Genomic DNA, 27,142 nt, shown 5'->3' with positions numbered 1-27,142 from the left:
TGCCTCTTTATTCAGAACTTTGGTGTCTGCAGGTATAGCAATGGAGATATAATACATACTTGGCAGGATTGTTCTGAGACTGAAATGCTATTATACATCTAAAAGCACCTAGAGGGGGGCACCTGGGTGGCCCAGTCGTTAAGCGTCTGCCTTCAGCTCAGGTCATGATCTCTGGGATCGAGCCCCACATCGGGCTCCCTGCTCGGCGAGAAGCCTGCTTCTCCCTCTCCCACTCCCCCTGCATGTGTTCCCTCTCTCCCTATCTCTCTCTGTCAAATAAATAAATAAAATCTTAAAAAAAAAAACACCTAGTGGGGCGGCTGGGTGGCTTAGTTGGTTAAGCGTCTGTCTTTGGCTCAGGTCATGATCTCAGGGTCCTGGGATCAGGCCCCACATGGGGCTCCCTGCTCAGCAGGGAGTCTTCTTTCTCCCTCTGCCTCTCCTCCCTGCTCCTGCTCACACTCTGTCATGCGCGCGCTCTCTCAAACAAATAAACCTTTAACAAAAAAATAAAAGCACCTCGCACAGTGACTGGCTTATGGTGGACAAGCCACAACTGAGTTTTCTTTCTCCCTACAGAGTGGAGGTACCTCTGTGAGGAGAAATGAATTGACTAGTAGTCTATGTTGAGTGACTCTGGACAATTTTAACCTCCTGGTTACAGAAGAGTTAGGCTGAAAAAATGTTAGTATCACAGATTCAAAGTTTAGAGCTCCAAGAAATTGTCAAGGTCATTTCTTAGAGATGAGGAAAGTGAAGCTTAGAAAGGCAATTGATGTGCCCAGTGTCCCACTTAATTATTGTCAGTGCTATGCTGAGAAACCGGACTTCTCACTCCTAGAGCCCCCCTCCCCGCCCCGCGGCAACGGAGCTGCTTCACTTCATGAGGTCCACGTTAGAGTCACAGAGTGCTCTGAGCCCTATTTGCTCGCTGGCCGCTCTTACACGGCGAGGGGATCACCGCTGCCCTTCAGGTATGGGGCTGCAGAGCTCTGCACTTGGTCAGTAACTGGGAGGGATTCTCTCCCCTCTCGTTACTTAATCTTAAAAGTGAAAAGTTTTCAAACGTTTTTATTCAGTGCATTTGGCAATTCAAGCATTTTAAAACGGGTTTTGATAGCATTATTTCGGGAGCCAGGACTCGAGACTCGCACCTCGAGGAAGAGGGCAGGAGAGCGGCGGCAGGATTTCTACGCAGGGCAGCGGGGCGGAGTCAGACCACCGGGCCGCGATTCGCGGCCCCGCCCCCAGAGGGAGAGGGGCGGGGCGAGCGCGGCTACGCCGCGGGGCGGGCGGGAAGCAGGAAGGGCGGGGCGGAGGGGAGCTTGCCGCTGAGGAGCCGGCGACTGCTGCAGCTGCTCGCACCATGTCCGCGCGCAACCGGGGCACGGAGCTGGGTAAGGGCCCCGCGGGTTGTCCCCGTACCGTCTGCATCGCCTCGCACCCCCCCGCCCTCCGCCTCTCGCTGGGCTCGCCTCGCCTGGTGCCCTGGCGTCGGCCGCCGGGGGTGCTTGCCCGGACGGGAGGCGGCGGCCGGTCCGTACGCACCCACCCTGAGCAAAGGCCGGTCCACCCAGACTCAGGAACTCTTGTGCACACTGGCACCCAGGCCTTATGTGGTCAACGGAAGACATAGGAAAGGATTCTACTTTTTCATTTTCCAGCTTAATTCGTTCACCTTCTAGCTCCCTGGTTGCAAAAAACAAACCAAACCAAAAAACCAAACCAAAACCCAAGCCCAAAAAACAAAACAAAAAAACCCCTCAAGCCCCCAAAACAAACAAACAACCCAAATAAAACAAGATAAAAACCTTCCTTACCCACTCAGTGGAACCCCTGCGCGATTTAATGCGGGATTTCCGTAGATAATTTTACCACTGCTGTATCCCTAAAATGGCCATGCTGGTGGAAAAGTTGTCAGATCTCTGTACTGTATAATTTATTGTAAATTGTGTATGATGTTAGAAGTACAGAGGTTTGTGAAAGTGCGTGAATTTCATAATTTTTCATCTTACAGATATTATCAAATATTACTGGCAAGAAAAATTTAGTTTTGATTTCCTAAAATGTAAAAAATTTGTAAGTCAAACATAAGCAGAACCATAATTGGAGCCAAAGGTTAAGGATCTCAGTTTAAGTATTATGGCTTGGATATCTGTATCCTGGATCTTCAATTTAGCTGTATGACTTTGGGCAAATTACTTGATCACTCTGTGCTTAAATTTCTTAATCTGTAAAATGGTCATACTTCATAGGGCGGTTTGGAGATCAAATGAGAGGATTTAAAGTGTTTGGTACTTTGTGGGTACCTCGTAAGTTAGTAGTAGTATGATAACTGAATTCTGATTTTAAGGCCTAATTTTCAGAAAATTAGCTATGATTCTATATAACACATACAGGCAATTTTTTTCCTTTAAAATGATTATTCTAATGAAATAGGCTAGACTTTAAGAGGTAGTTCAGAACTTTTGTTAAATGGTAAGCATGTGTCTCTATAAAGTCACTTGATTTCTTCACCAAATTGATTCTCCTTTAGTCATTGCCCTTTAGCATATTATGTTTTAAACTCTAGTTGTATCCCTGAAATGTGGACTTTAGTAATAAAGAAGTATTTCCCTAGACTAGGAGATCCAGAAAGATGGTGGATGGGGTACAGGGATGGTGTAGGTCTTACCTTGGTATCCTCAGGAATATGGCTCTCTAACTTTGTACACATCGAGGATACAACGATTATTTTTCCAAAACTTAGATGTTTATTTATTTATTTTTCAAGAAATGCAATTAAAGCCATTTTTACTTTCTTTTTTTAATTGGAGTAATTGACACATGACATTTTGCTTTATTTGCAAGAATTAGCATCACATCCATACATTTGTTGAAAAGTAACAGTCAAGACAAAAGACAGTTGCTATGTAGAATAATAGTAAATTTGATTTTTATGCAGCTATTTAAAGGATCATAGTTTTGTTTTATTCTCTTTGTTTAAATAAAATCAAATACATTTCAAGGATTTTTTTTTTCCTTCACTGGTATTAATCATTAATCCAGAGAGAGGTTTAGCGTAAAATGTAAAATAAGTTATTTGAATTATGTACTAGGAAAAAAAAATCATTCAGTATTAATTTATGTGGTATATTAACTGATGCCTTTTATAGTTTTCTAATTAAAAGTCTTTTTGAATAAACAGTCACTTTTTTAAAATAAATTAACTTGTATTCCTTTATTACAAAAGGAATTTATGTTCATTGTAAAAATTTTAGAAAATACAATTAGCACAAAAAACTAAATAATCCAATCACTTATTTATATTTTAGTGTATATACTTCTAGTTAATAGACTTTTTTAATAAATAGGCTCATTTGAGACTGAACCTCACCCTCGTGATAAAACCCTTTAGGGAAAGCATTCTTTTATCATGGCATTTAGATATGTGAAAGAAAGAACAAATCCTCTAATGTTAATTTTTATGTCCGTGTTTAGTGATCAGTGCTGTCTGCTTAAGGTATTTTATACTTAAAACGTTTATTTCTGATTTTCTCCAACTCAAACATAAAGCTAAAAAACCTTTTTCATTGGGCAGTGTTTGCCTTAAGTGGATAAAAGCTTGTCAGTTTGGAGTCAGAAGGGAAAAAAAAAAAACCCTAAATCTGGGCCTGGTATTGAGTAGCCTGTGGTTCTGGCCAAGTCAGTGGTTGTCAAAGTTTGCTTCCTGGACTAGCACCATTGACATTGTATGAGAGCATATTAGAAATGCAAATTCTCAGGCCCTGTTGAGATCTTAATGAATCGGAAGCTCTGGGGTGGGTTTGGGCCTTCTGAGTTTTGATTAGTCCTCTGGGTGGTTCTCAGAACACCCAAGTTTGAGAACCATGAGCTTAACGATCTCCATGGTGCTATGGAACGCTTCTGGCCCTACATATTCTATTAAAATGTTTTCTTTATTCTCCTAGATGCCTCCAAAGTTTTGCCTAAAATGTAGGTATGGCACAGGCAGTGATCTTTCTTTTTGTTCAGTGATGTATCTCAGGCACCTAGAATAGTGTCCACCACACCAGAGGCCCTCAAACATGTCTGTTGAATGAATTAATTAATTTAGAACTACTCCTTGCTTGGGAGAACTGGGGCATCCACGTAGGCCTTTCTTTGTAGGCAGGTGCTGGTGGATGTACACCTCCCCCTTTTCTGAATATTATTAAAGTTTAGATTTGTTACCTTTGTCTCGAGGCTTATGAAGGATGTTGACTATGGGGCTTCCTTTCAAATGTGATTTTCTTTGGAGGCATCTGGAAAATGGGGCTGTTGTCTTTTTTTTTTTTAAGATTTTATTTATTTATTTGAGAGAGAGAGAATGAGAGATAGCACGAGAGGGAAGAGGGTCAGAGGGAGAAGCAGACTCCCTGCTACGCAGGGAGCCAGATGTGGGACTCGATCCCGGGACTCCAGGATCATGACCTGAGCCGAAGGCAGTCGCTTAACCAACTGAGCCACCCAGGCGCCTGTGGGGCTGTTGTCTTAGGTGACTTTTAAGGACCTCCCTACTCTGTATATCTGTAAGCTCTTGTGTGCAGAAAGAAAAATTTCAAAGATATCTGAAAAACAATAGGAAAAATAATTGAAAGCTGATTTTTAATTCGGAGGGATAGGAACAATTATATGGCTTTCCTGTATTGCATTAACAAGAGATGGTTTTAGACATATATTCTTAACTGGAATAATCAGGGGCCATGATTACTGAGGAATGTGAAGATTATTTTACTCTGTGGAGGCACTTTCTATAGTGCGGGTCAGAACAAACAGAAAGGGTAGCTTATTTGTTTAAAACACAGATAAAGGAGATTAGCTTTGGCTAGTTGCCAAACCAAGAACCATGATGGGATTTTGTATTTTACAAAGCACATTTATTCATTCAAAAAGAAGTTATTGAGTACCAGTTGTGCACTGGGTAGTATTACCTTGTATACAAGATGGACAAGGATAGTTCCTGCTTTTACAGACCTAGGTCTGATGCAGGAGCTGGGCATCATGCCAGAGCTACAATTAAAATAATTGCAAATGTGATAAGCAGTTATTTTTCATTTATTTTTGTCTTTTTAAGGAATTAGATAGATGTGCCTAAACTGTACCTTAAGTGGATTGTGATAACCAAGGGTTCTGCCTTCTTACATTATAACTTTTATTTTTCCTTGAAGAACTCAGATAAGAACAAAGAATGTAGGGAGTTCCTTTTTGCCCCTCCTGCTAAGGCATAACTTTGATGTAGAATGTAGATTTTGGTAATAGTGATTTTTCCACTGCAAATTTATATTTAAACAATTAAAAAAATATTTGGAATGAAATTTTAAATCTTAAAGTTAGGCCAAGCACAGGATGCTTGAGAATAATTCTAGGTACAAAGATAGTGGTTAACATAGAGCTGTAGCTGTGTGCCAGGCTCTTTGTTAAATACTTTTTGCGTTATCTCGATTACTCTTCACCACAGCCCTGGAAAATTCTATTATGTTGCCCTTTTTACAGATGTGCAAACTGAGGTACAGAGAGTTTTAAGTAACTTGCCAAAAACCAGTTAGGCAGAGCTTAGGCAGAGCTAATGTGGCAGAGCCAGAATTCAAACGTAGGTGGTTTGGTGCTGATGCTGCTTGCTTAACCACCACATATTGTCTCTGGGTGCTAATTGAAGGCATTCAATCTGTAATACAAGAGAAGGCAAGTCAGTAGCTGGTGACTCTCTTAGGTTTTGCCTGTGTCTTTGTGAGAGCTTTTGTTTTCTTACCATAATCCACATCTTTTTTTTTTTTTTTACCTTTTTCTTTCTTCTTCGTTTTTTTCCTTTTTTTTAAAGTAAACTCTCTGCCCATTGTGGGGCTTGAACTCATGACCCTGAGATGAAGACTCGAGTGCTATACAACTGAGCCAACCAGGTGCTGCCCAACCCCCCATAATCTACATCTTTTTTTTTTTTCCATAATCCACATCTTAACCATTGCAATTTGTTTTAGAGAAGATGAAGTTTATCTTGAGAGAGAATGGAAATATCCAATCTTTGGCATATTAGGAGAGTAGGTTTACATGTCACTGAGTAAGAAATTTTCTGGATTGACATGTAAAAACCAGCCTTCCTCTGGGAACTTTTTTTTTTTTTTAAGATTTATTTATCTTGAGAGAGAGAGAACAAGAGAGAGAGCAGGGGAAGGGGCAGAGGGAGAGAATCTCAAGCAGATTCCCAACTGAGCATGGAGCCCAAGGTGGGGCTCGATCCCACGACCCATGGGATCATGACCTGAGCCGAAACCAAGAATTGGATGCTTAACCAACTGAGCCACCTGCTCCTGGGAATTCTTAATGTAGATGTGCTGATGTGCCTCAGAGCATCATGGGTGAGGACCTGGGAGTGATTGCCAAGGGATCAGAGTAAAGGGGTTTTAGGTTTTTTTATTTCTTTTTCTTGTCTCTTTGTATGTTTATAAAACCCCAGCTCTATGTTCCAGTCTTTGGGCTGACCTTGGCTTGCTGGGTTTAAGAACCAATCCTGTCTCTTGATGTCATCTTAAGATTAAAAAAAAAGAAGAAAGAAAATAAATACTGAACATTTGGGGCACCTGGATGGCTTGGTCAGTTAAGTGTCTGCCTTCGGCTCAGGGCATGATCCCAAGTTCCTGGGATTGAGCCCCACATCTGGCTCCCTGCTCAGTGGGGAGTCTGCTTCTCCCTCTCCCTTTGCCACTCCCCCTGCTTGTGCTCACTTGCTCTCTCTCTTTCAAATCAATAAAATCTTTAAAAAAATAAGTACTGAAAATTTGTAATAATTTTGTTGATTTGAAATGACTTTTTTGTCCATTTTGTTTTTTTGGATTTCTAAGTCTGAGACCTCTTTAGTTTCCTGAGAACTGAAATCTCTTTAGTTGTGAACAAGGCAAACAGTTTAAGGAGTCTGTAGATTTCAGGGGAGAAATGACATAAATCACTCTTCAAGAATTCCATTTATTTATTTATTTAGTTAGTTAGTGAGACAGAAGGTTGTTAAAGTTTGTCTTTGAGTTACAAAAGTCAATCCCTGCTTAAAAACAAAACAAATTGTAGGGTAGCAAATTCTTTATTAGGTGGCATATGAAAATTTGTCTGTAGTTCAAGTTAGGTAAGAATAGAATTTAAAAATTTATAGATTTCTGTAAGGAATGGCCCAAGTGGAGTTGAGATTTTTTTTTAACATTAAAATTGATTTGTGCAATATTTTAAGTTAGTGTAAATTTTGTATCTGAATCCAGTATTTTTTCTCCTTAATACTTAACATATTTATATATTTTTTAGGTTTAAAAGGGTAATTTTGCAGACATTTTCTCTCTTAATTCTCCTAGTAATCCTTTGTGGAAAGATACTAATTATCTTATAGATGAGAACACTAAAGCATTGAGAGCATAAGTAACTTGTTTAATGTTTCATAGTTAGTAAGAGTTGAGATCATGATTCAAATCCAGAACTTCTGGTTGAAAGTTCTTTGTACCATAGTTTGTGTGTGTGTGTGTGTGTGTACATGCGTGTGCACGCACACGCATATATACTTAACGCACGTGTGCACAATATTCTAGGTGGGCTAGGGAAGAAAGATAATATGAAAGTAATTATTTTTATGTAATTACGAGGTTGGTAATGATGCATTTATTATCCTCCCATTAAATATAGATTATAAATCAGAATAACAAAATTTTTATTTTTTTGCTACACTTTTTTCTTTTAACCTTTAACTTTTAGCCTCAAACTTTTAGGAAAGTCATAAGTATAGTTGAAAGATCTTTTTTCTCTGAACCATTTGAGGAAAATGGCTGATTGACATGATGTGTCACTGCCTCTGGATATTTGAGTATTTCCTCGAGGATATTTTTCTCAATAGCTACAACAGCATTGCAGCCATTAAAATGAGAACATTAACATTGATGGATTATTACCATCCAGTCCATGAATTTCATTCAAGTGTAGTCAGTTTTTCAAATAATGTACTTTATTAAAAAAAAATCCCTCTCAGAATCACATGTTGCCTTTGTCATGTCTCTTTAGTCTTCTTCAGTATGGAGTAATTACTCAGTCTTTCACTGACTTGCAAGATCTTCATGCTTTTGCAGTCTACAGGCCAGTTACTTGGTAGAATTTTCCTCAGTTTTTGTCCGCATTGTTTTTTCGTGGTTAGATGTAGGTTATGCGTCTTTGGTAGCAATATCAGAAAAGATGCTCTGTTCTTCTTGTTGCATCCTTGTAAGTACCCAATCTTGATTTGTCTCATTATGGATGATGTTCATTTTGATCACTTGGTTAAGGTGGTATCTGCTAGCCTTCCCACAGTAAAGCTCGTTTTTAACGTTTGTAATTAATATGTATTTTGTGGGGGTGGTACCTTTTTTTGGGGGGGGGGCCTGGAGCCCAACGCAAGGCTTGAACTCATGACCCTGAGATCAAGAACTGAGCTATCAAGAGTTGGATGCTTAACCTGCAGAGCCACCCAGGCACCCTGTGGGGTGGTACTTTGAAACTTTTTAAATACCCTGTTCCTCTGCAAACTTCCAATTTATCTATATTGCTTATTTATATTGGTATGTATTTGAGGTTTCTTATCTTCCCAATGGGTCGTAATTGTTACTATTATCATTTAATATTCAGATTGTTCCAGATTTTGTTAATGGGAGCCCCTTCAGCCTGGCTTCTCTCTCTTTTTGACCTGACCATTACTTTTAAGTACTTCCTCATTTTCCAGCTTCACAGGTTATTCCAGGCTTATTTTATACTTTCCCTGCCCCAGCACCAGAGCCAGCCATTTCTCCAAGGAGTGTTTCTTTTGGTGGATAATGGTATTTAGAAGCCAAGATACGGGCAGTTGGTATGCTTGTGGTAAATGGAGTGTCTCTGTTCCCAAGCCTCCCACTTGGCACAGCTAGAGAATGTATGACTACCCATACACACACACACTTACTTCTATATTCATCTAATTACCATCTATCTATATCTCCCTCTATAATGAAAACCTTGCTTATGCTCTCCCCTCCTCTGCCCTCCCCAAACAATGGTCAGAAAGGGAAAGGGAAGGGGTGGGGGGACCAGAATAAACTTTTAAAATTTATTTTTATATATTATAAATTTCTACAGTTTTTTAAAAACAAACTATGTGGAGTGCCTGCTGTTCCTGGCACTTGTTTCTGGATGTTTATAGTAATGGCTGGGGTATCAAAGTAAGCATTACCTGTTCTCTGCTCTCCCTGGAGCTCCCCGTCAACTAAGGGAGATAGTCCTATAAATCATTACAGGGAAGTAGTCATATTGCAGAGATACGGAAGAATTCATAGACAGTTCAGGGGAGGTTTTTTGGTAAAGGATATTTTTGACACGGAGTAGTTTCTGCAAAGGGACTGAGTAAAACCAGTGTGGCGTGTTTCGTTAACCATAGGAGCCCAATTTTTAGATTTCTAGTGTAATCTTCTCATTCTCTTATAATGGGTAAGTAATATTTTAGTGAAGAAAGAAAACAATCCTTCGTATTCTGTGTATGAAATACACAGTCAATATAACGATTATGTACATTTTCAGATTTTAAATTGGGCATCCTTTTATGAACGCTTTGATTTTTACCTTATAAGTCTTCTACTTATGAGCGTGAGTGATGAGGCTGTCTTTTATTATTCTGATACTGTTCTGATAAATAGAAAAAAACTATAATAATTGGGGTTGGTCGTATAATTTAAATAATTGAAAGTCCTCCATGATGCCTCCTCAGTTAAAAAAAATTTTTTAAGCATCTAAGCCCTGTAGATTTTAATTGTTAGGAAGGAAGACGAACTTCAAGCACTCACTTAAAGTGGGATGCCTCTGCCAAGAAAGAAAGACTAGTAAATAGGACAGCAGATAGAGCCCTAGAGGATGCGATTTAAACATGTCACTAGAAATTGTTTAAGTGGAGAGCTCTGGCCCTTTTAAAACACTGTGTGTCACTTGAGGATTGGGTCACCTTGAAATGTGTTCGTCTTTGAGTTAAAAGCATAAAAAGGCACTTTGAAATTTTTCAGTTAACTTTGGTGTGTGTTGTGTGTGTCTAACGGATATACCTCTCATCAGCCTGCCTCAGCTGTAAGTCAGTCCCCTGGAAACCAAAGTAGTTGCAAGAGAAGGATAAATGTTTCATCTCAGCTCCAGCAAACTATACAGAATTTTTAAAATGTTGAGACACTGGCTGCAACTTCTGACTCTCTTTGTATAGTCAGGTCTTCCTCCTCTAAAGCAAAGTCTGAGATAAGAGTAGCTTCTGGTAATTACTTCCTAAAAGAGTGCCTTGGTTCTTTTGGAATGTGGTGAATGATGTCAAGATTGTGGTCTTTAGAGTCTGGTAAGAATATCCGAATTAACTACTCTTGTAATCCAGATTTGGATAAGCTTTTCAGTTGAACACCTAGTGGACACACTCCTGCCCCCATGGCCACAAGGTAAGAGAGTGTGTGTGTGTGTGTGTGTGTGTGTGTGTGTGTGTGTGAAATTTCATTCAGATTTTTAAAAAATATTTTATTTATTTATTTGAGAGAGAGAATGAGATAGAGCATGAGAGGGGGGAGGGTCAGAGGGAGAAGCAGACTCCCCGCTCAGCAGGGAGCCCGATGCGGGACTTGATCCCGGGACTCCATGATCATGACCTGAGCCGAAGGCAGTCGCCCAACCAACTGAGCCACCCGGGCACCCAAATTTCATTCAGATTTAACATTTGACACTAAACTAGGTGTCTGGCATACTTAAGGTATGCAGACCCCCTCATCTCAGATGTTGAGTTCCTTGAATGAATGTTTTTAAGTCCCTCAATAGCTTTATTCATAGCAGGGGGAGGAGCCCAGGAATCTGCATTTTCACCAGCTCCCCAGAGGGTTCCTTTGAACACTTCAGATTCAGAACCCTTTAGGAAATTGTAGAGTCATCCAGATTAATTAGAGATTCAGAGAATCTTCGATTACTACACATCATTTTTGACAAATCCTCTGTCACCTTTACATTTAATTATTTTATCATATATTTTGTATTTGGTTAGCAACATTTCTGTAGGCAAATTTAAGAAGAAATTAGCCTTTTATTTTTTGATTGCAGGAAGTGAAGAAATGAGCATGAAGGCATCTTGGAAAAATCGGGGGGATGGTTAGGCAGTTAAGTAGTTGCATCTAACTGAAAAGTGCATTGTGTCTGAAAAGGAAGCATATTTTATTCAAATAATGCCAGTGACTAATGGGAAATAGAAGTGCTCTTCATGGTGATTTTGGAAATTGACATGAGTGTATCTTCTCCATGGTCTCAGGCACTGGAGTGGACAGACCCTAAAGATTTCTCATTACCTGAAGATGCAAGATGATCTACCAGAAAGAGTGATATAGTTAATTTCCTGGTGGAAAAAAAAAGAACATATTGATGTTTCCTTGGAGATTATTAATTAAGTTTGTATTGTGAATTCAGTGGGAAGGTGGGTTGTAACAATTCTCATTATATTTGTATTTGGCAAAGTAGCTCAAGCTCTCTCTGTTTTGATGTGTTGAGGGAGATATTTTTTCTCTTTAGTATATAGGGAGAAGCTTCATTGCTTCTGATAGTTTTCCAAAGAAGAAACAAGAAACATATCTTAGTCTTCTTCTTTATAAGCAGAGTTTGTTTTCCCTTTTTCTTTTAAAGTAAGCTCCATGCCCAGTATGGAGCCCCTTGCTGGGCTTGAGCTCATGACGCTGAGATCAAGACCTGAGCTGAGATCAAGAGTTGGATGCTTAACAGACTACCCAGATGCCCCTATTTTCCTTTTTATTTTTTCAACTTTTGACTCTTTAGGATACAATCATTATTATAATTCAAATTCTTTTATTCAGCAGGTATATATAGAGAGGGTACCCACTGTTTGTACTTTCCATGTCTTTGTGAAAGACACAAGAGCAATAGAAGTTAGGAGGCCCTGCCCTTGAGAAACTTCCCTTAATCAAACTAAAATATCACTGGGGAAGCGCACTGCTGTACACAGAGCAGACTTTGCTGGTCATCAGCATATGCAGCTGCCCTGTTTCAAATGATGAGCCAGTCAACATTGGATTATTAACCTTTAGATAATCAGTTTAAAATACTGTGGGAAATCTCTTCATATAGGCAAAGATCTGATACGGATTTCTATGAGTGAAAACACCTCCATAGATCTGGCTCCAGGAAGAAAAAAAAATCAGTTTCAATCTGTAGATGGATACTGTGTTTGATTGGTTGTGGTATTCCTTTAGTAATTACATAATATAGAGAAACTGTGGAACATAGTGATTCGCATGTAGAGTCTAGACAATAGGCATCGATGCTAACAATGCTGACGATATCCCAGAGAAAAGCAGAGTTCTCTCTACTTCCAAAAGAAAATTGTTTTGGTACATGACAGTGGTTACTTGTACAGACCAAGTTGAAATTTGTTATCCTATGGGATGAATGATGGGAATATGTACTTGGCCATGTAAGCTTCACTGAATGCATTGTGGTTTATTTGGGAAGAATATAGGATTGGGACTTAAGCATTTTGGTCCTACCTCTGCATCTGGCCCTGTGACCTTGGGCAGGGGACTTCAGTGTACTGGTTTGTATGATGGAGGTTCATCAGTTGTGACAAATGTACTTCTCTAGTGGGGGATGTTGATAACGGGAGGAGGCTGTGCATGTATGGGGGCAAAGAGAGATGGGAAATCTCTGTAGCTTCTGCTCAATTTTGCTGTGAACCTAAAACTTCCCTAAAAAATGAAGTCTATTTAAAAAATTAAACAAAAAAGCAGACACATGATCTCTGAGAATCCTTTCAGTTCTGAACTTCTTCGAGTCTTCTGATCATTACTTAGAATTACTCTTCTGTGGAACTGTAGGTCTGTGATGTTCCCTGTGCTTGGAATTCATACGTTTTTATTCCTCCCCTGGCCATCACAGTCCTCTGGCTTTTGAGGCTCTAAGTTCCAGTGATTGGTTTACATTCCCCCCACCCCCTTTCTCTGATGATTGAACATGACTGAATACATGACTGTATATTTTCTTTCTCTCTAGATGTTTCATGAGTGTGCGTCTTGACTTCATAAATCTTTATGTAGGCAGAGTCTTTTATTTTGTATTTATTCCTCTGCATGGCAGAGTATTGATTATAGTCTTATTGTATCGTCCATAAAAGATATCTTGTGGATTCACCCTTTTCTCTTTTCTTTTATTCCTATGCTTGGCTTGTTCTGTGACACACCTAAATCACAATGGTGGCCTCGTAGCTGATTTCTCCACCTCTGGTCTGTCTTATCTGCCTGCCCCAGGAAAATCTATATTCGGCTAAACTTTTTCTTGTTGTTTGTTCACACAGAACAAATTATATTTATCTTCTCAGATTTGCTCTTTTGGTTATTCAGTTTCTTTAAGACGTACTTCCATTTCATGAGAAGTATCTACCCCTACTTAATCAAATTAACATAACCACTGTCTTTAGTCAAAGGAAATACTTGAGTTAGTGGGGACAGCCAAATAGTGCTGGCAGGAAGTAGTGAAGGGGTTTAGCCAGGGAGGAATTCTCACAAGACTGGAAATAGAAATGTCTGTTAAATTCTGTTAAGATTGTATGTCAAGTAGTTGAATTAGTAAATGTGTTTCTCAACTCTACTGACTGTATGTATAGCATTATAGAAGTAAATTGGGTTTGGAATCCTAGAGACGTGTGTTTGAATCTTAGCCCTGACGTGTCCTGTGTGATCTTGGACAAGTAAGTGATTTCATCTCTGAGTGTCAGTTTTCTCATCTGTAAAATGGACCGAATGCCTATGTGGCAGAGTTAGTGTCAGTATTCAGTGAGAAATACAGTTGGATCACCCTTAACTTGATGAGTGACTAATAGATGGTAGCCATTATTCCAGTAATCTTCCTAAAATACTGCTTACATTATTTTATCTCCTCTGTGAAGAGTCTGTCTCCTCTGCTGGACTGTTCATCACTCATCTGCTGAGGTCCTCTGCCTTCTCTTCTGATACCCCTGATTTCCATCTTGTGTTTATAAGTTATAATGATACTTTATTAATAAGCCACTTGAGGGTAGGACCTGTGTTTGTTAGGTCTCTGTATCCCTCCTTGCACTTAGAACAGTACTTTTCATGATATAAGTAATTTATCAGTGTTTATTAAATGGAATGAATGAAGAAACATTGTCGCCTTTTCTAGGAACTTACAGAGTGGCTTTTTATTGCCTGGTGTGCAGATTCCAACACTTCTGCTTTTTCTTTCTTTGAGGATCCTGGGTCATTTGGCTGTTCCTGCTACCTCTACCCACGTCTGCCCTTAGAGGTCAAGTCTGATCCCCCCCTCCCCCTTTCATGAAAACTTACTCCTCTTGTCTGATAGAAGTCTGTTAACACTTAATTATTTTGATTTTTTTCTCTACAAGTTTTCTTCTCACCATTTTGATCACATTTTCCTTAACACCAAGGACAATAACTACTATATAAGATACATACCTATCCGTGAACTTTGGAGAATGGATCACTGTGAAGTGATTTAAAATGTTTAAAACTTATGTCACCTGGGATGAAATTTTCATAAAATTAAGTATATTTAAAAGATGTTTTGGTCTACTTACAGAGGTAATACACAATCATTATAGAAGTTTTGGAAAATTCATAAATATAGAGAAGGAAATAAAAATTCCTTGGTATCATCTCATGGAGCAATAGAACTCTGAAAGTTTAGTTCCTGTCTCAGGAAGAGTACACTGAGTAGAATTTAAGAGTTTTGGGGGACTTGGAGAATCATCATTACAATCCTGTAACTCCTTGTGAGTTCTCAATGTTGTAAATACTCAGTAAATATTAACTTCTAGTATAAAAGGCATAAATGGACTCCTGAGGCTTTTAGAGCTACTTCCCTCTAATTAGGTGGCCAGGCTGCTCTGCTTTTTTGGTTCACTGAGTGCATTTTTAATAAACTTAAATTTCTCTCCTGTGATCACTCCTCTGCTCTAGAGATTCCTACCTTCTGATTTGTTTGTTGTTTCTAATATGCTTGAGACAAGAGCATCAAGGTTACTAGAAATAGAGCAAGAGGGTTCTGTGTGGAGGTTCTAGCAGCCTTTGGCATTTGGGGTTCTGCATGAGAAGTAAGCCTTACTGCCCTAAGGCATCCATTATATATCACAAATGAACTTCTCTCTGATGCATCCAGAAGGATACTAGTTCTCTGTTGGGAGGAATGAGAAAATAGGCATTCAAATCATTGTTTTATTCTCTGGTTCAGATGAGGAACCCTGTCTGAGAAATGCTACTGGGCTCTCCTGATGAGTCGTGTGCATAAGCACCATCTGCGGATGCTGTGAAATCCCTATTCACAGATCAAAGCCCTTTCCTTTCCTTGGTCTTTGATTCTTGGCAACATGCCAGAAAGGTAAAGTTGATGCCTGCCTGGTTTTTCTTTTTAAGCAATGGTTAACTGTTATCTCATGTCACCAGTTCTATATTGGGCTCTTGGAGGATTCTTATTATATACTGATGGACCAATTGATTCTTTTTAACCTTTTAATTATGAAGGTTTTCAAACATTCACAGAAGTGGAGCGATTAGTGTAATGAACTCATATGCCTGTCCCCTGGTTTCAACAGAAATCAATTTTGCCACCCTTGCTTTACTAGCCCTCCTTTTTTGCTGTAGTAACTTAAACTCAAAATGACATCATGCCATTTTGCCCCTACTACTTTGATATGAATCTCTAGAAGAACATTCTGTTACAAAACTACTTGATTGTTATCATGCTAACAGAATTAAAATTGATTTACTTAAAAGATTTTGAAAGGGAGATGATCTTCATGCAGATAGTATAAATATGATAAAAGTTAATATTTATCAAATACTTAAAATATGCAAGGCATTGTGCTAAGTACATGGAGTAGCCTGTACTTTACTATTCCCAACAATTTTATGCAGTCAAGTTTCATCCTGATTTTACAAATCCGGGGGCTGAATTTTGAGAGGTAAAGCATCTTGCGGTCACACATCTAGCAAGAGAGTGGTGACTTGGAACTCAGCCCTGGTCTCTGTGACTGAAGAGACTGCTCCTACCCTGAGAACTACAGTGCTTCTATATTATTTAAAAAAAAATTTTTTTTACTTATATTTTTTGTTGTTGATATCACCTCACATTCCACATATGACCACTTGCTCATGACCTGTCTTAACTCAAAACCTGAAATGAAGGGAGATAGGATATTCTATAGATAATCTCCAAATGTTATTTTATTTTATTTTTTTATTTTTTATTTTTTTTAAAGATTTTATTTATTTGACAGAGAGAGAGAGAGCGCACAAGCAGGGGGAGTGGCAGGCAGAGGGAGAGGGAGAAGCAGGCTCCCCGCTGAGCAGGGAGCCTGATGTGGGACTTGATCCCAGTACCCCGGGATCATGACCTGAGCCGAAGGCAGACCCTTAACCTACTGAGCCACCCAGGCGCTCCTCCAAATGTTATTTTAATTTTTTTAAATATTTTATTTATTTATTTGACAGAGAGAGACATAGCTAGAGCAGGAGCACAAGCAGGGGGAATGGGAGAGGGAGAAGCAGGCCTCCTGCTGAGCAGGGATCCCAACGTGTGGCTCGATCCCAGGACCCTGGGATCATGACCTGAGCCGAAGGCAGACGCCTAATGACTGAGCCACCCAGGCGCCCCTCCAAATGTTATTTTAATTAATAATTTTTAAATTTCCTGTTCATTCTTCCTCTTAGGGGGATTTTAAAACAAAAATGGTTAAAATTCAGCTCTGTATATATACATGCTGGACATGCCATGGGCAAGCAATGAGAACGGGAAAAGGCCAGGGGCCTAGATCAACCTGTTTAGATCATTAATCCCTGAGTAGCTGAGAGTCAGCTGGTGTCAGGGATACTCCTTGTGAGGCAGGGGAAATTTTGCCTCTGGGTGCACCAACCTCTTGTTGCACACTTTCCGCACCTCTGAGGTGTCTATTTTCAGGGTACCCTTCCCCTCGTTTAAACACTGTCTGGGAGAACAGAAAATTCACTTCCCACTCACGTTTGAGAATTTGATGACATCAAGAGCCGCCTTTTCCTGGGAAAGCTAGCTTTAATAAGTACCAAGGAATAATACCTTAATTGTGTAATTTGGAATATTTACTCGTAGGGAATATTGGGTGTTGGGGACCCTTCTTGCTAGACCTGAAATCCCACCATTTTCTCTTCTGGCCGCTCTGTGTTTTGTCTAGTCAACCTAAAGTCAAGTCTCTCAGCCTTCTCGATCTGTGGCTGTTAAATACAGCCTGCAGACAGGGGTAGCCTTCTTTGTGAAAATTGGACAAGACCCAGCTTCCGTAGAGAGCTGACTCAGTCACATAACTTCCACAGCTGGTTCAGGTGCCCCAGCACCAAAGAGCGGGCTGCAGGAAGCCCAGTGTTCCTGTGGTGCCCCACCAGGGGGAATGCTTCCAGATGAACGTGGCCGCCGCATTGTTATCGTAGAGCTCACTCAGACTAACTTCTGAGTTGGCACATCTAATGATTTTGTAAAAGGAGGGGTGGTGGGGCTTTAAAGTTTCTGGTGACTTGTCACAGAGCATCTGAAAGCCCCGGGAAAATCAGCCACCTTATCAAAACCTGTGCCATGAAAGAACTTCCTGAGGAGATATTGCAGAAGGAGATGAGGTGCTTGGGGGAAGCAATGTTTTGAACCAGCACCCAGCAGGTGGTGAATACCACTCAGATTCAGTTTGGAACAGATATTCCCAGGCAGTGTTGGCAGTCGTTGTGCTCCATAATGTAGCGGGGGTTTGTTTGTTTTGGAAGACAATATCAACTCGAGCCCTGTCTGCTTACAGGCAGGGTATTTTAGCACATGTTAGATGCCTGCTGCTTAAGGGGTACACCTACATGCCAGGCTCCTTTTGTGTGTGTTTAAATATATTTTTGAACACAGATAAAGGCATTACCAGAGAGCGTGAGACGGTGGTAAGTAGGGATCTGGAAAGCATTTGATATTTTCTGCAAATCAAAGGACGGAGGAGGTGATTTAAGGCTTGTGTAATACATATGGTAGCTCTACCAGAAATGTTTCTCGTTTTTAAATTTTTCTTTTTCTCTCAAAACTTATTTCACTTTGGCTGTTCACTTAGTTCACCTAGTTCAAAGGATGATCTCTTATTTAAGTTTGAGAATTTGCTTCTGTAGTTCTAGATGATCCGGATTAAAATTTTCTGCAAACCAATCTATGCTTGAGATGGTTACCCATTTAATTAAATAGAGCTTTTTGGGGGAAAAGGAAATTAGACTTTGAAGTCAGACTGCCTGGGATTCAGATCCTAATTCATCAATCTATGATTTTTGAGATTGTGCACCTAAAATAAGGTGGTGGATAAAATCTAGGTCATAGAATAATTGTGAAGATTAAATGAGGTATTACAAGTAGAGCACCTGGCATGGTGCCTGGAACGTAGTAAGCCACAATAAGAGTAATTTACCCTTCCCTTTACACAGATGGTGTAGGGATGTTGGAAAGGTCTGACCTTAAAGCTAAAGAATAACTGATTGTGAACAGGGGTATTTGTTGACTAGACTATAACATGGGATTGTGAGGAAGAGATTCAAAGGGTCTAGAGCAGTTGGAGTCCCAGTGTATGCTGGAATGTAATGGGGGTTGAAATGAGATATATACTCAGTACCTTTATAGTGATTTTCTTTCCTTCATATTGAAATGTGATAAAAAGTAGATATCACTGGTTTTTTGTTTTTTTTTGTTTTTGCCCAGATGGGAGTTTATTCATCCCATATTCTTTTATTTTTCTAATTTTTTCTTCTGCTATCAGCATCTGTGGAAATTGATCAGTACCCAGACTATGGAATAGGTGTTCATTCAGTAAGTCTCCTTGGTGCCACTCTATGACCATTTTAGGTAAATAATCATAGACAAGTACTTATATGCCATTCAACTGAGAATAGCAATATTTTTTGGTAAAAGTAGACATGGGTTTCAAAATCCAAATATACAAATTTTAGTAGCAGAATTTCAGTGATTCTCAGTAGGTCATTTAAAAATATTTGCCCAAAAGGTTAAGTATCAGGAATAATATAAATTCACAAACTTTTGGAAATAATTCAACATCCTTTATAAAACTTGTCATTCATTGTTTACTATATCTTACCATAGAGGTAAAACTTAAAAGTATAGGTTCCTGGGAGAGGTCATATATTACCTTAAAATCATAAGTAAAGTGCAAATGACCAATAATAGATTTTTCCTGAAATGAGGTTTAGGTAGGATAGTGTATGGTGAGAGCAGAAGGACATTGAGTACTACTGGGCAGTGGAAATGGGGCAATAGGTTTCAGGAAAAATAGGAATAGTTTTATATAAATTCTAGGTTTCATTAACAGTTTTATTCTTTCTTTTCTTTTTTTTTATTCTTTATTTTCTTGAGCTTAATGTACTCATTTAAATTTAGCTGAAATAGAGTTTATTATTATTGTTTGTTCTGTTCTGTAGCATTTAAATTATGTTTCTGATATTTCGATGGGGTGAGTTGTGTGCAGGTTTGTTTTAGCGCCTAAGTGTCCTTCCAGACTCTTAATTTCACAGCATCCAGACCAGGCAGCAGCTTTATGAATAATCTTTTCTGTTGCCTTATGGTAGGAACTCATTAAGTAACAGGGCATTTTTGGACATTTTCAGATTTTAATTTAAGAAAGTCTGTCATCAACTTCTTATTGAGAGGAAAGAGTTAAATAGATTTTCTTGGCAGCTCTTAGCTCCTGGAATAATTGATCAAATCTTCTCAAAGGACTGAGAGTTGTATCTTTACCCAACAGGGGGCCACAGTTGTCTAGCTTCTTGGTGAATTTCTCTGAGGTCTAATGATTCTTTCTGAACACTAGGCACATTTAGGGGCTTGGGGAAATTCTCATCAGAAGTTTTCCCGGAGTACATTAAATTGAAAGACTGTGTATTTGGAAATCCAGACATGGTGTATCTTCATGAGAGTGTAAAGGAATAAAACCAATATCTTGGCAATGAAATGTCTTGTGATACGGGAAATTTTGTCTATTAGCAATTTTATTTAAGATGTTAATTTGACTGAAAAGCATGGAAGAAGTGATTTTTAGGTGACAGTTTTGAAGGGTATTGTCAGTTTAAGGATTAATTCACAGCAATGTTTGGTTTGTAAATGTGTGTGTGAGTGTGTGTGTGTGTGTGTGTGTGTGTGTGTGTGTGTTTCGAATTTGACAAGCATGTATGAAACCCATGTTGATCCCTAACTTGCTTTGCCTGACAAAGTCACAGGCACAGATAGAGGTGAATAACTAATACTTGATTTAGGTGGACAGAGTAAGTTCATTTCATAAAGGTGAAGGATAGGCCAGTTAGACAGTAAAAGAAAGTGTAAAGGGGCACTTGTGTGGCTGTCCGTTAAGTGTCTGCCTTTGGCTCAGGTCGTGGTGATCCTGGGGTCCTGGGATCGAGCCCCAAGTTTGGCTCCCTGCTCAGTGGGGAGTCTGCTTCTCCTTCTCCCCCTGCCCCTCCTGCCCCCACTCATGCTCTCTCTCTCAAATAAATAAACAAAATCTTAAAAAAAAAACAAACCTGTAAAGAACTTTTTGTCTTCTTGCTTCTGGGATACTTTCTCTTATCCTTATAAAGCACAGCATCTGGAATACAGTGATATTTCAGTCATGGTATAAGTCCATATGTTAAGTCTCGAAGGTAAATCCTGATGGTCTGTAAGAAAGGAAGAGCTGCCTCATTTAGGAATATAATGGTTTCTAAGGACATTGCTGAAATAGAGGGAAAATGAAGTAGCAGAATGGAAGTGGGGAATTATTGGGAGACAATCAGTGACCCTTAATGTTGGATATGTTCCTGGCAGCAAATCTCTTGGGGGAATTATTAGAGTGATAAAGGAATTTGTAAATATCCAGTAGTTTATAAACACTAAGGAGAGGTTGGCTCTTTGGTTTTAATCTTGGGCTCAACTAACACCTGAGCTTTTTGGTCAGCTAGTCCTTTGAGAGAACAAGAGAAATGTAATCATATTCTCTACACCCTTTTGTTGTAAGCCTGCTGGTATTGTCTTAATTAATTATAAAATGCTTCCCCTCTCCTCCCTTTTAAAATATTATTTTTATTGACCATATGTGTGAATGTGTGTGTATGTATATGTGTGTGTATATATATATATATATATATATTTATTTATTTATTGACCATAGGTTATACTAACTCTGTTCATGTTGTTGAAAATGGCAAGATTTCATTCTTTTTTATGGTTGAATAATATTCCATTGTATGTATATATACCACATCATCTTTATTCATTCATTCATCTATTGATGGACATTTGGGGTGCTTCCATAATTTGACTATTGTAAATGCTGCAGTAAACATAGGGGTGCATATATCTTTTCAAATTAGAGTTTCTACGTTCTTTGGCTAAGTACCCATGAGAGAAATTACTGGATCACTATAGTAATTCTGTTTTTACTTTTTTGAGGAACCTCCCTACTGTTATCCAAGTGGCTGTACCAGTTTGCATTCCCACCACAGTGCACAAGGTTCCTCTCTCTCCACATCCTCGCCAACACATGTTATTTTTCCTGTTTTTTATTTTAGTCATTCTGACAGGTGTGAGGTGGTGTCTCATTCTGGTTTTGATTTGCATTTTCCCCTATGATGAGTGATGTTGAACATCTTTTCATGTGTCTGTTGGCCATCTGTGTGTTCTTTGGAGAAATGTCTGTTCATGTTTCCTGTCTTTTTTTATTTTTTAATATTTGTTTTCTTTTTTAAAAGATTTTATTTATTTATTTGACAGAGAGATAGCACAAACAAGGGGAGCGGCAGGCAGGCAGGCAGAGGGAGAGGGAGAAGCAGGCTCTCCGCTGAGCAGGGAGCCTGATGTGGGGCTCAATCCCAGGACCCTGGGATCATGACCTGAGCCGAAGGCTGCTGCTTAACCGACTGAGCCACCCAGGCGCCCCCTGTCTATTTTTAATTGGATTATTTTTTGGTGTTGAGTTGTATAAGTTCTTTGTGTATTTTGGATATTAACCCTTATTGAATATATCATTTTCAAATATCTTCTCCCATTCAGTAGGTTGTCTTAATTTTGTTGATTGTTTCCTTTGCTGTACAGAAGCTTTTTATTTTGGTGTGGTCTCAGTAGTTTATTTTTGCTTTTGTTTTCCTCGCCTCAGGAGACATATCTAGGAAGATGTTGCTGTAGCCGATGTCAGAGAAATTACTGCCTGTCCTTTCTTCCAGGATTTTTATTATTTCAGGTCTCATGTTTAACCCATTTTGAGTTTATTTTTGTATACAGTGTAAGAAAGTGGTCCAGCTTCATTCTTTTGCATGTACTGTCCAGTTTTCCCAGCACCATTTGTTGAAGAGACTGTCTTTTTCCCATTGCATATTCTTGTCTTCTTTATTGAAGATTAATTGACCATATAATTGTAGGTTTATTTCTGGGATCTCTCTTCTGGTCCATTAATCTATGTGTCTAATTTTGTGCCAGTACCATACTGTTTTGATTACTACAGCTTTGGTAATATGTTTTGAAATTTGAGATTGTGATGCCTCCAGTTTTGTTCTTCTTTTCCAAGATTGCTTGGGCTATTTGGGGTCTTTTGTGGTTCCATACAAATCTTAGGATTGTTTGTTCTAGTTTTGTGAAAAATGCTATTGGTGTTTTGATAGGGATTGCATTAAATCTGTAGATTGCTTTGGGTAGTATGGACATTTTAACAGTATTTGTTCTTCCACTTCATGAGCACAGAATATCTTTCCATTTGTTTGTGTCATCTTCACTTTCTTTCACTGGTGTTTTATAGTTTGCAGAGTATAGATCTTTCACTTTCTTGCTTAAGTTTATTCCTAGGTATTTTATTATTTTTGGTGCAGTTGTAAATGGAATTGTTTTCTTGATTTCTCTTTCTTCTGCTTCATTATAGTGTATAGAAATACAACAGAATTTCTGTGCATTGATTTTGTATCCTGTGACCTTACTGAATTCATTTATCAATTCTAGTAGTTTTTTGGTGAAATCTTTAGATTTTTCTTTTTTTTTTCAAAAAAGATTTTATTTTTTTATTTGAGAGAGAAGAGAGATAGCATGTATGTGCATTTGGGCAAGTGGAGAGGAGAGGCAGAGGGGGAGGGAGAGGGAGAGGGAGAGAATCTCAAGCAGACTCTGCTGCGTGTGCAGCCCAACACCGGGCTGAATCCCATGACCCTGAGACCATGACCTGAGCCAAAACCAAGAGCAGGATGCTTAACCCACTGAGCTACCCAGGTGCCTTAAAGTTTTTCTACATATAGTATCATGTCATCTGCAAATAGTACAAGTTCTGCTTATGTCTTTGGATTTTTATTTTTCTTGTCTGAATTGCTGTGGCTAGGACTTACAGTAGTATGTTGAATAAAAGTGACATCTTGTCTTGTTCCTGATTTTAGGGGAAATCTCAATTTTTCACAGTTGAGTGTGATGTTAGCTGTGGATTTTTTCATGTATGGCTTTACTATACTTTGTTGAGGACTTTTTTATCATAAATGGTTGTAATTGTCAAATGCTTTTTCTGCATCTGTTGACATGAACATACAGTTTTTATCCTTTCTCTTGTGATGTATCACATTGATTTGCAAATATTGAACCACCCTTACATTCTAGGAATAAAACCTACTTGATCGTGGTGAATGATTTTTTTTTTAATATATTGTTGAATTCTGTTTGCTAATATTTTTTTGAAAATTTTTCCATCTGTGTTCATCAGAGATACTGGCCTGTAGTTCTTTTTTTTTTGTAGTTTAGTAGACTTCACCTGTGAAACTGGTCCTGGACTTAGGTTTGTTGGGAGTTTTTTGATTACTGATTCAATTTCATTGCTGGTAATTGGTCAGTTCAAATTTTCTTTTTCTTCTTGCTTCAGTTTTGGGAGGTTATATGTTTCTAGGAATTTATCCATTTCTGGGTTGTCCAATTTGTTGACATATAATTTTTCATAATATTCTCTCATAAACCTTTGTATTTCTGTGGTGTCAGTTGTTATTCTCTTTAATTTCTGATTTTGAGTACCCCTCCCCTTTTCTCGCTCTCTTTTTGATGAATCTGGCTAAGGGTTTATCAGTTTTGTTCATCCTTTCAAATAACCAGTTCCTGATTTCAGTGAACTGTTCTATTGTTGGGGTGCCTGGTGTCGCAGTTGGTTAAGTGTCCAACTTTTGGTTTCATCTCAGGTCATGATCTCAGGTTTGTGAGACTGAGCCCTATGTCGTGTTCTGTGCTGAGTGTAGAGCCTGCTTAAGATTCTCTCCCTCTCCCTCTGCCCTCCACCCCGCACACTCACTCACTCTCTCAAATAAATAAACAAATCCTTTTTTCTTTTTAAAGAAATGTTCTATTTTCTTAGTTTCTATTTTATTTCTGCTCTAATATTTATTATTTCCTTCCTTCTACTGGTTTGTATTTTGTTTGCTCTTCTTTTTCTAGCTCCTTTAGGTGTAAGGTTAGGTTGTTTATTTGAGATTTTTTCTTGCTTCTTGAGGTAGGCCTGTATTGCTATAAACTTCCCTCTTGGAATAACTTTTGTGGCATCCTAAAGATTTTGGTCTGTTGTGTTTTCATTTGTCTCCATGTATTTTTTCATTTCCTCTTTAATTTCTTGGTTGACCTATTCATTGTTTAGTAGCATGTTATTTAACCTCTATGTATTTGGGTTCTTTTCAGACTTTTCCTTGTGGTTGACTTCTAGTTTCATGGCTTTGTGGTAGGAAAAGATGCATGGTATGACTTCAGTCTTTTTGAATTTGTCGAGACTTGTTTTGTGGCCTAATATATGATCTATTCTGGAAAATGTTCTGTTTGTACTTGAAAGAATGTGTATTTTGCTGTTTTAGGATGGAATATTCTGAATATATCTGTTAGATACATTTGGTCCACTGATCATTCAAAGACACTGTTTTCTTGTGGATTTTCTGTTTGAATGATGTGTCCTTAGATTAAGTGGGGGTGTTAAAGTCTTAGAGTATTTTTGTATTCTGTCGATTACTTCCTTTATGTTTGTTATTGGCTGCTTCATGTATTGGGTGCTCCCGTGTTGGGTGCAGAATTATTTACAATTGTTAACTCTTTTTGTTGGATTGTTCCCTGTATGATTATATTGTCCTTTGTCTATTGTTACAGTCTTTGTTTTAAAGTCTGTTTTGTCTGACATAAGTATTGCTACCTCAGTTTTCTTTTCCCTTCCATTTTCATGATAAATGGTTTTCCATCCCCTCACTTTCAATCTTCATGCCTCTTTAGGTCTGAAAGGAGTCTCTTATAGGCTGCATGTAGATGAGTCTTGCTTTTTTATCCATTCTGGCACCCTATGTCTTTTTTTTTTTTTAATATTATTTTATTTTATTATGTTATGTTCGTCACCATACAAACATCATTAGTTTTTGATGTAGTGATCCACGATTCATTGTTTTCGTATAACACCGAGTGCAGTACATGCCCTCCTTAATACCCACCACCAGGCTAACCCATCCCTCCACCCCCCTCCCCTCTAGAACCCTCAGTTTGTTTCTCAGAGTCCATAGTCTCTCATGGTTCGTCTCCCCCTCCGATTCCCTCCCTTCATTTTTCCCTTCCTTCTCCTAATGTCCTCCATGATATTCCTTATGTTCCACAAATAAGTGAAACCATATGGTAATTGACTTTCTCTGCTTGACTTATTTCACTTAGCATAATCTCCTCCAGTCCCATCCATGTGGATGTAAACGTTGGGTATTCATCCTTTCTGATGGCTGAGTAATATCCCACTGTGTATATGGACCACATCTTCTTTATCCATTCATCTGTTGAAGGGCATCTCGGCTCTTTCCACAGTTTGGCTATTGTGGACACTGCTGCTATGAACATTGCGGTGCATATGGCCCTTCTTTTCACTACATCTGTATGCTACCCAGAACAGTATATACCTTCAATGCCATCCCGATCAAAATTCTAATGACATTTTTCAAAGTACTGGAACAAACAATCCTAAAATTTGTATGGAATCAGGAAAGACCCTGAATCGCCAAGGAAATGTTGAAAAAGAAAAACAAAGCTGGGGGCATCACGTTGCCTGATTTTAAGCTATATTACAAAGCAGTGATCACCAAGACAGCATGGTACTGGCACAAAAACAGACATATAGACCAATGGAACAGAATAGAGAGCCCAGATATGGACCCTCAACTCTATGGTCAAATAATCTGACAAAGCAGGAAAAAATATGCAATGGAAAAAAAACAGTCTCTTCAATAAATGGTGTTGGGAAAATTGGACAGCTATATACAGAAGAATGAAACTCGACCATTCTCTAATACCATACACAAAGATAAACTCAAAAGGGATGAAAGACCTCAATGTGAGACAGGAATCCATCAAAATCCTAGAGGAGAATGAACATAGGCAATAACGTCTTTGACATCGGCCACAGCAACTTCTTTCAAGATACATCTCCAAAGGCTATGTGTCTATTCCTATGTGTTAGGAAAGTCAGCTATGTCTCCTGCTCTTAAAAGTAGTGGCCTTGTGAAGAAGAGATCCTTTAGTGCCCTAAAGTACCATGTCCCCTGTTTACCAGAACCTGGCACTCTAGGGGTATCTCCCATGTGTGTTGTGTGCACCCTGCTGTTTTGGCTGAGCCACTTTTGCCTTCAGTCCAGTTGTCTGCAATGGCTGTCTTTGCCTATTGTGGCCAGGGTTTTGTCCCTGTGTTGTTAGTGGGCCAGTTCTGGGACCACCTTGGGCTTGAGTTGAGTCAGACCAGGCATTTGCCAGAGATGCAGTAGCACTGAACTGTAGGGCACTTTCCTTGTGTTGTCCCCTGAGAAGTGTTCTTTGGTTAGTGGGGCCTGTAGTCACACCAGATGTCTTCCTCCAGCCCACTTCTGGGGCCATAGTCAGACTGGTGTGTGTGGTTATGTTCTCCTCTCCTCAAGGCAGGAGTCACTTTGGGGTGGTGCTGGCCCCTGTCAAGGCTGCTTGCATACTGCAGGCTTGTGGCACCACTTTGGATGGGCTGTGACCAGGGTTGTATTGGAGGGAGCAAGTCTGCTGGAGAATGCTGGTCTATGGTACACAGTGTTAG

General features: G+C 39.1%; 1 protein-coding gene across 2 annotated transcripts in view; it reads left to right on the top strand.

Moving 5' to 3' along the window:
* Positions 1-1,308: 1,308 nt before the first annotated feature.
* DERA (deoxyribose-phosphate aldolase) overlaps positions 1,309-27,142 on the top strand; it is a 116,395-nt gene continuing 90,561 nt past the window's right edge. For both annotated transcript variants that reach the window (XM_027595759.2, XM_027595762.1), the window contains exon 1: positions 1,309-1,397. In XM_027595759.2, coding sequence (XP_027451560.1) covers positions 1,367-1,397 — 31 coding nt within the window. In that variant the 5' untranslated portion in view covers positions 1,309-1,366. The remainder of the gene's footprint in view (positions 1,398-27,142) is intronic.

Source organism: Zalophus californianus, chromosome 9, assembly GCF_009762305.2.
Source record: "Zalophus californianus isolate mZalCal1 chromosome 9, mZalCal1.pri.v2, whole genome shotgun sequence".
Classification (NCBI taxonomy): Eukaryota; Metazoa; Chordata; class Mammalia; order Carnivora; family Otariidae; genus Zalophus; species Zalophus californianus.
The sequence above is the reverse complement of the archived record's forward strand: the minus strand, read 5'-3'. Positions and strand labels throughout refer to the sequence as shown.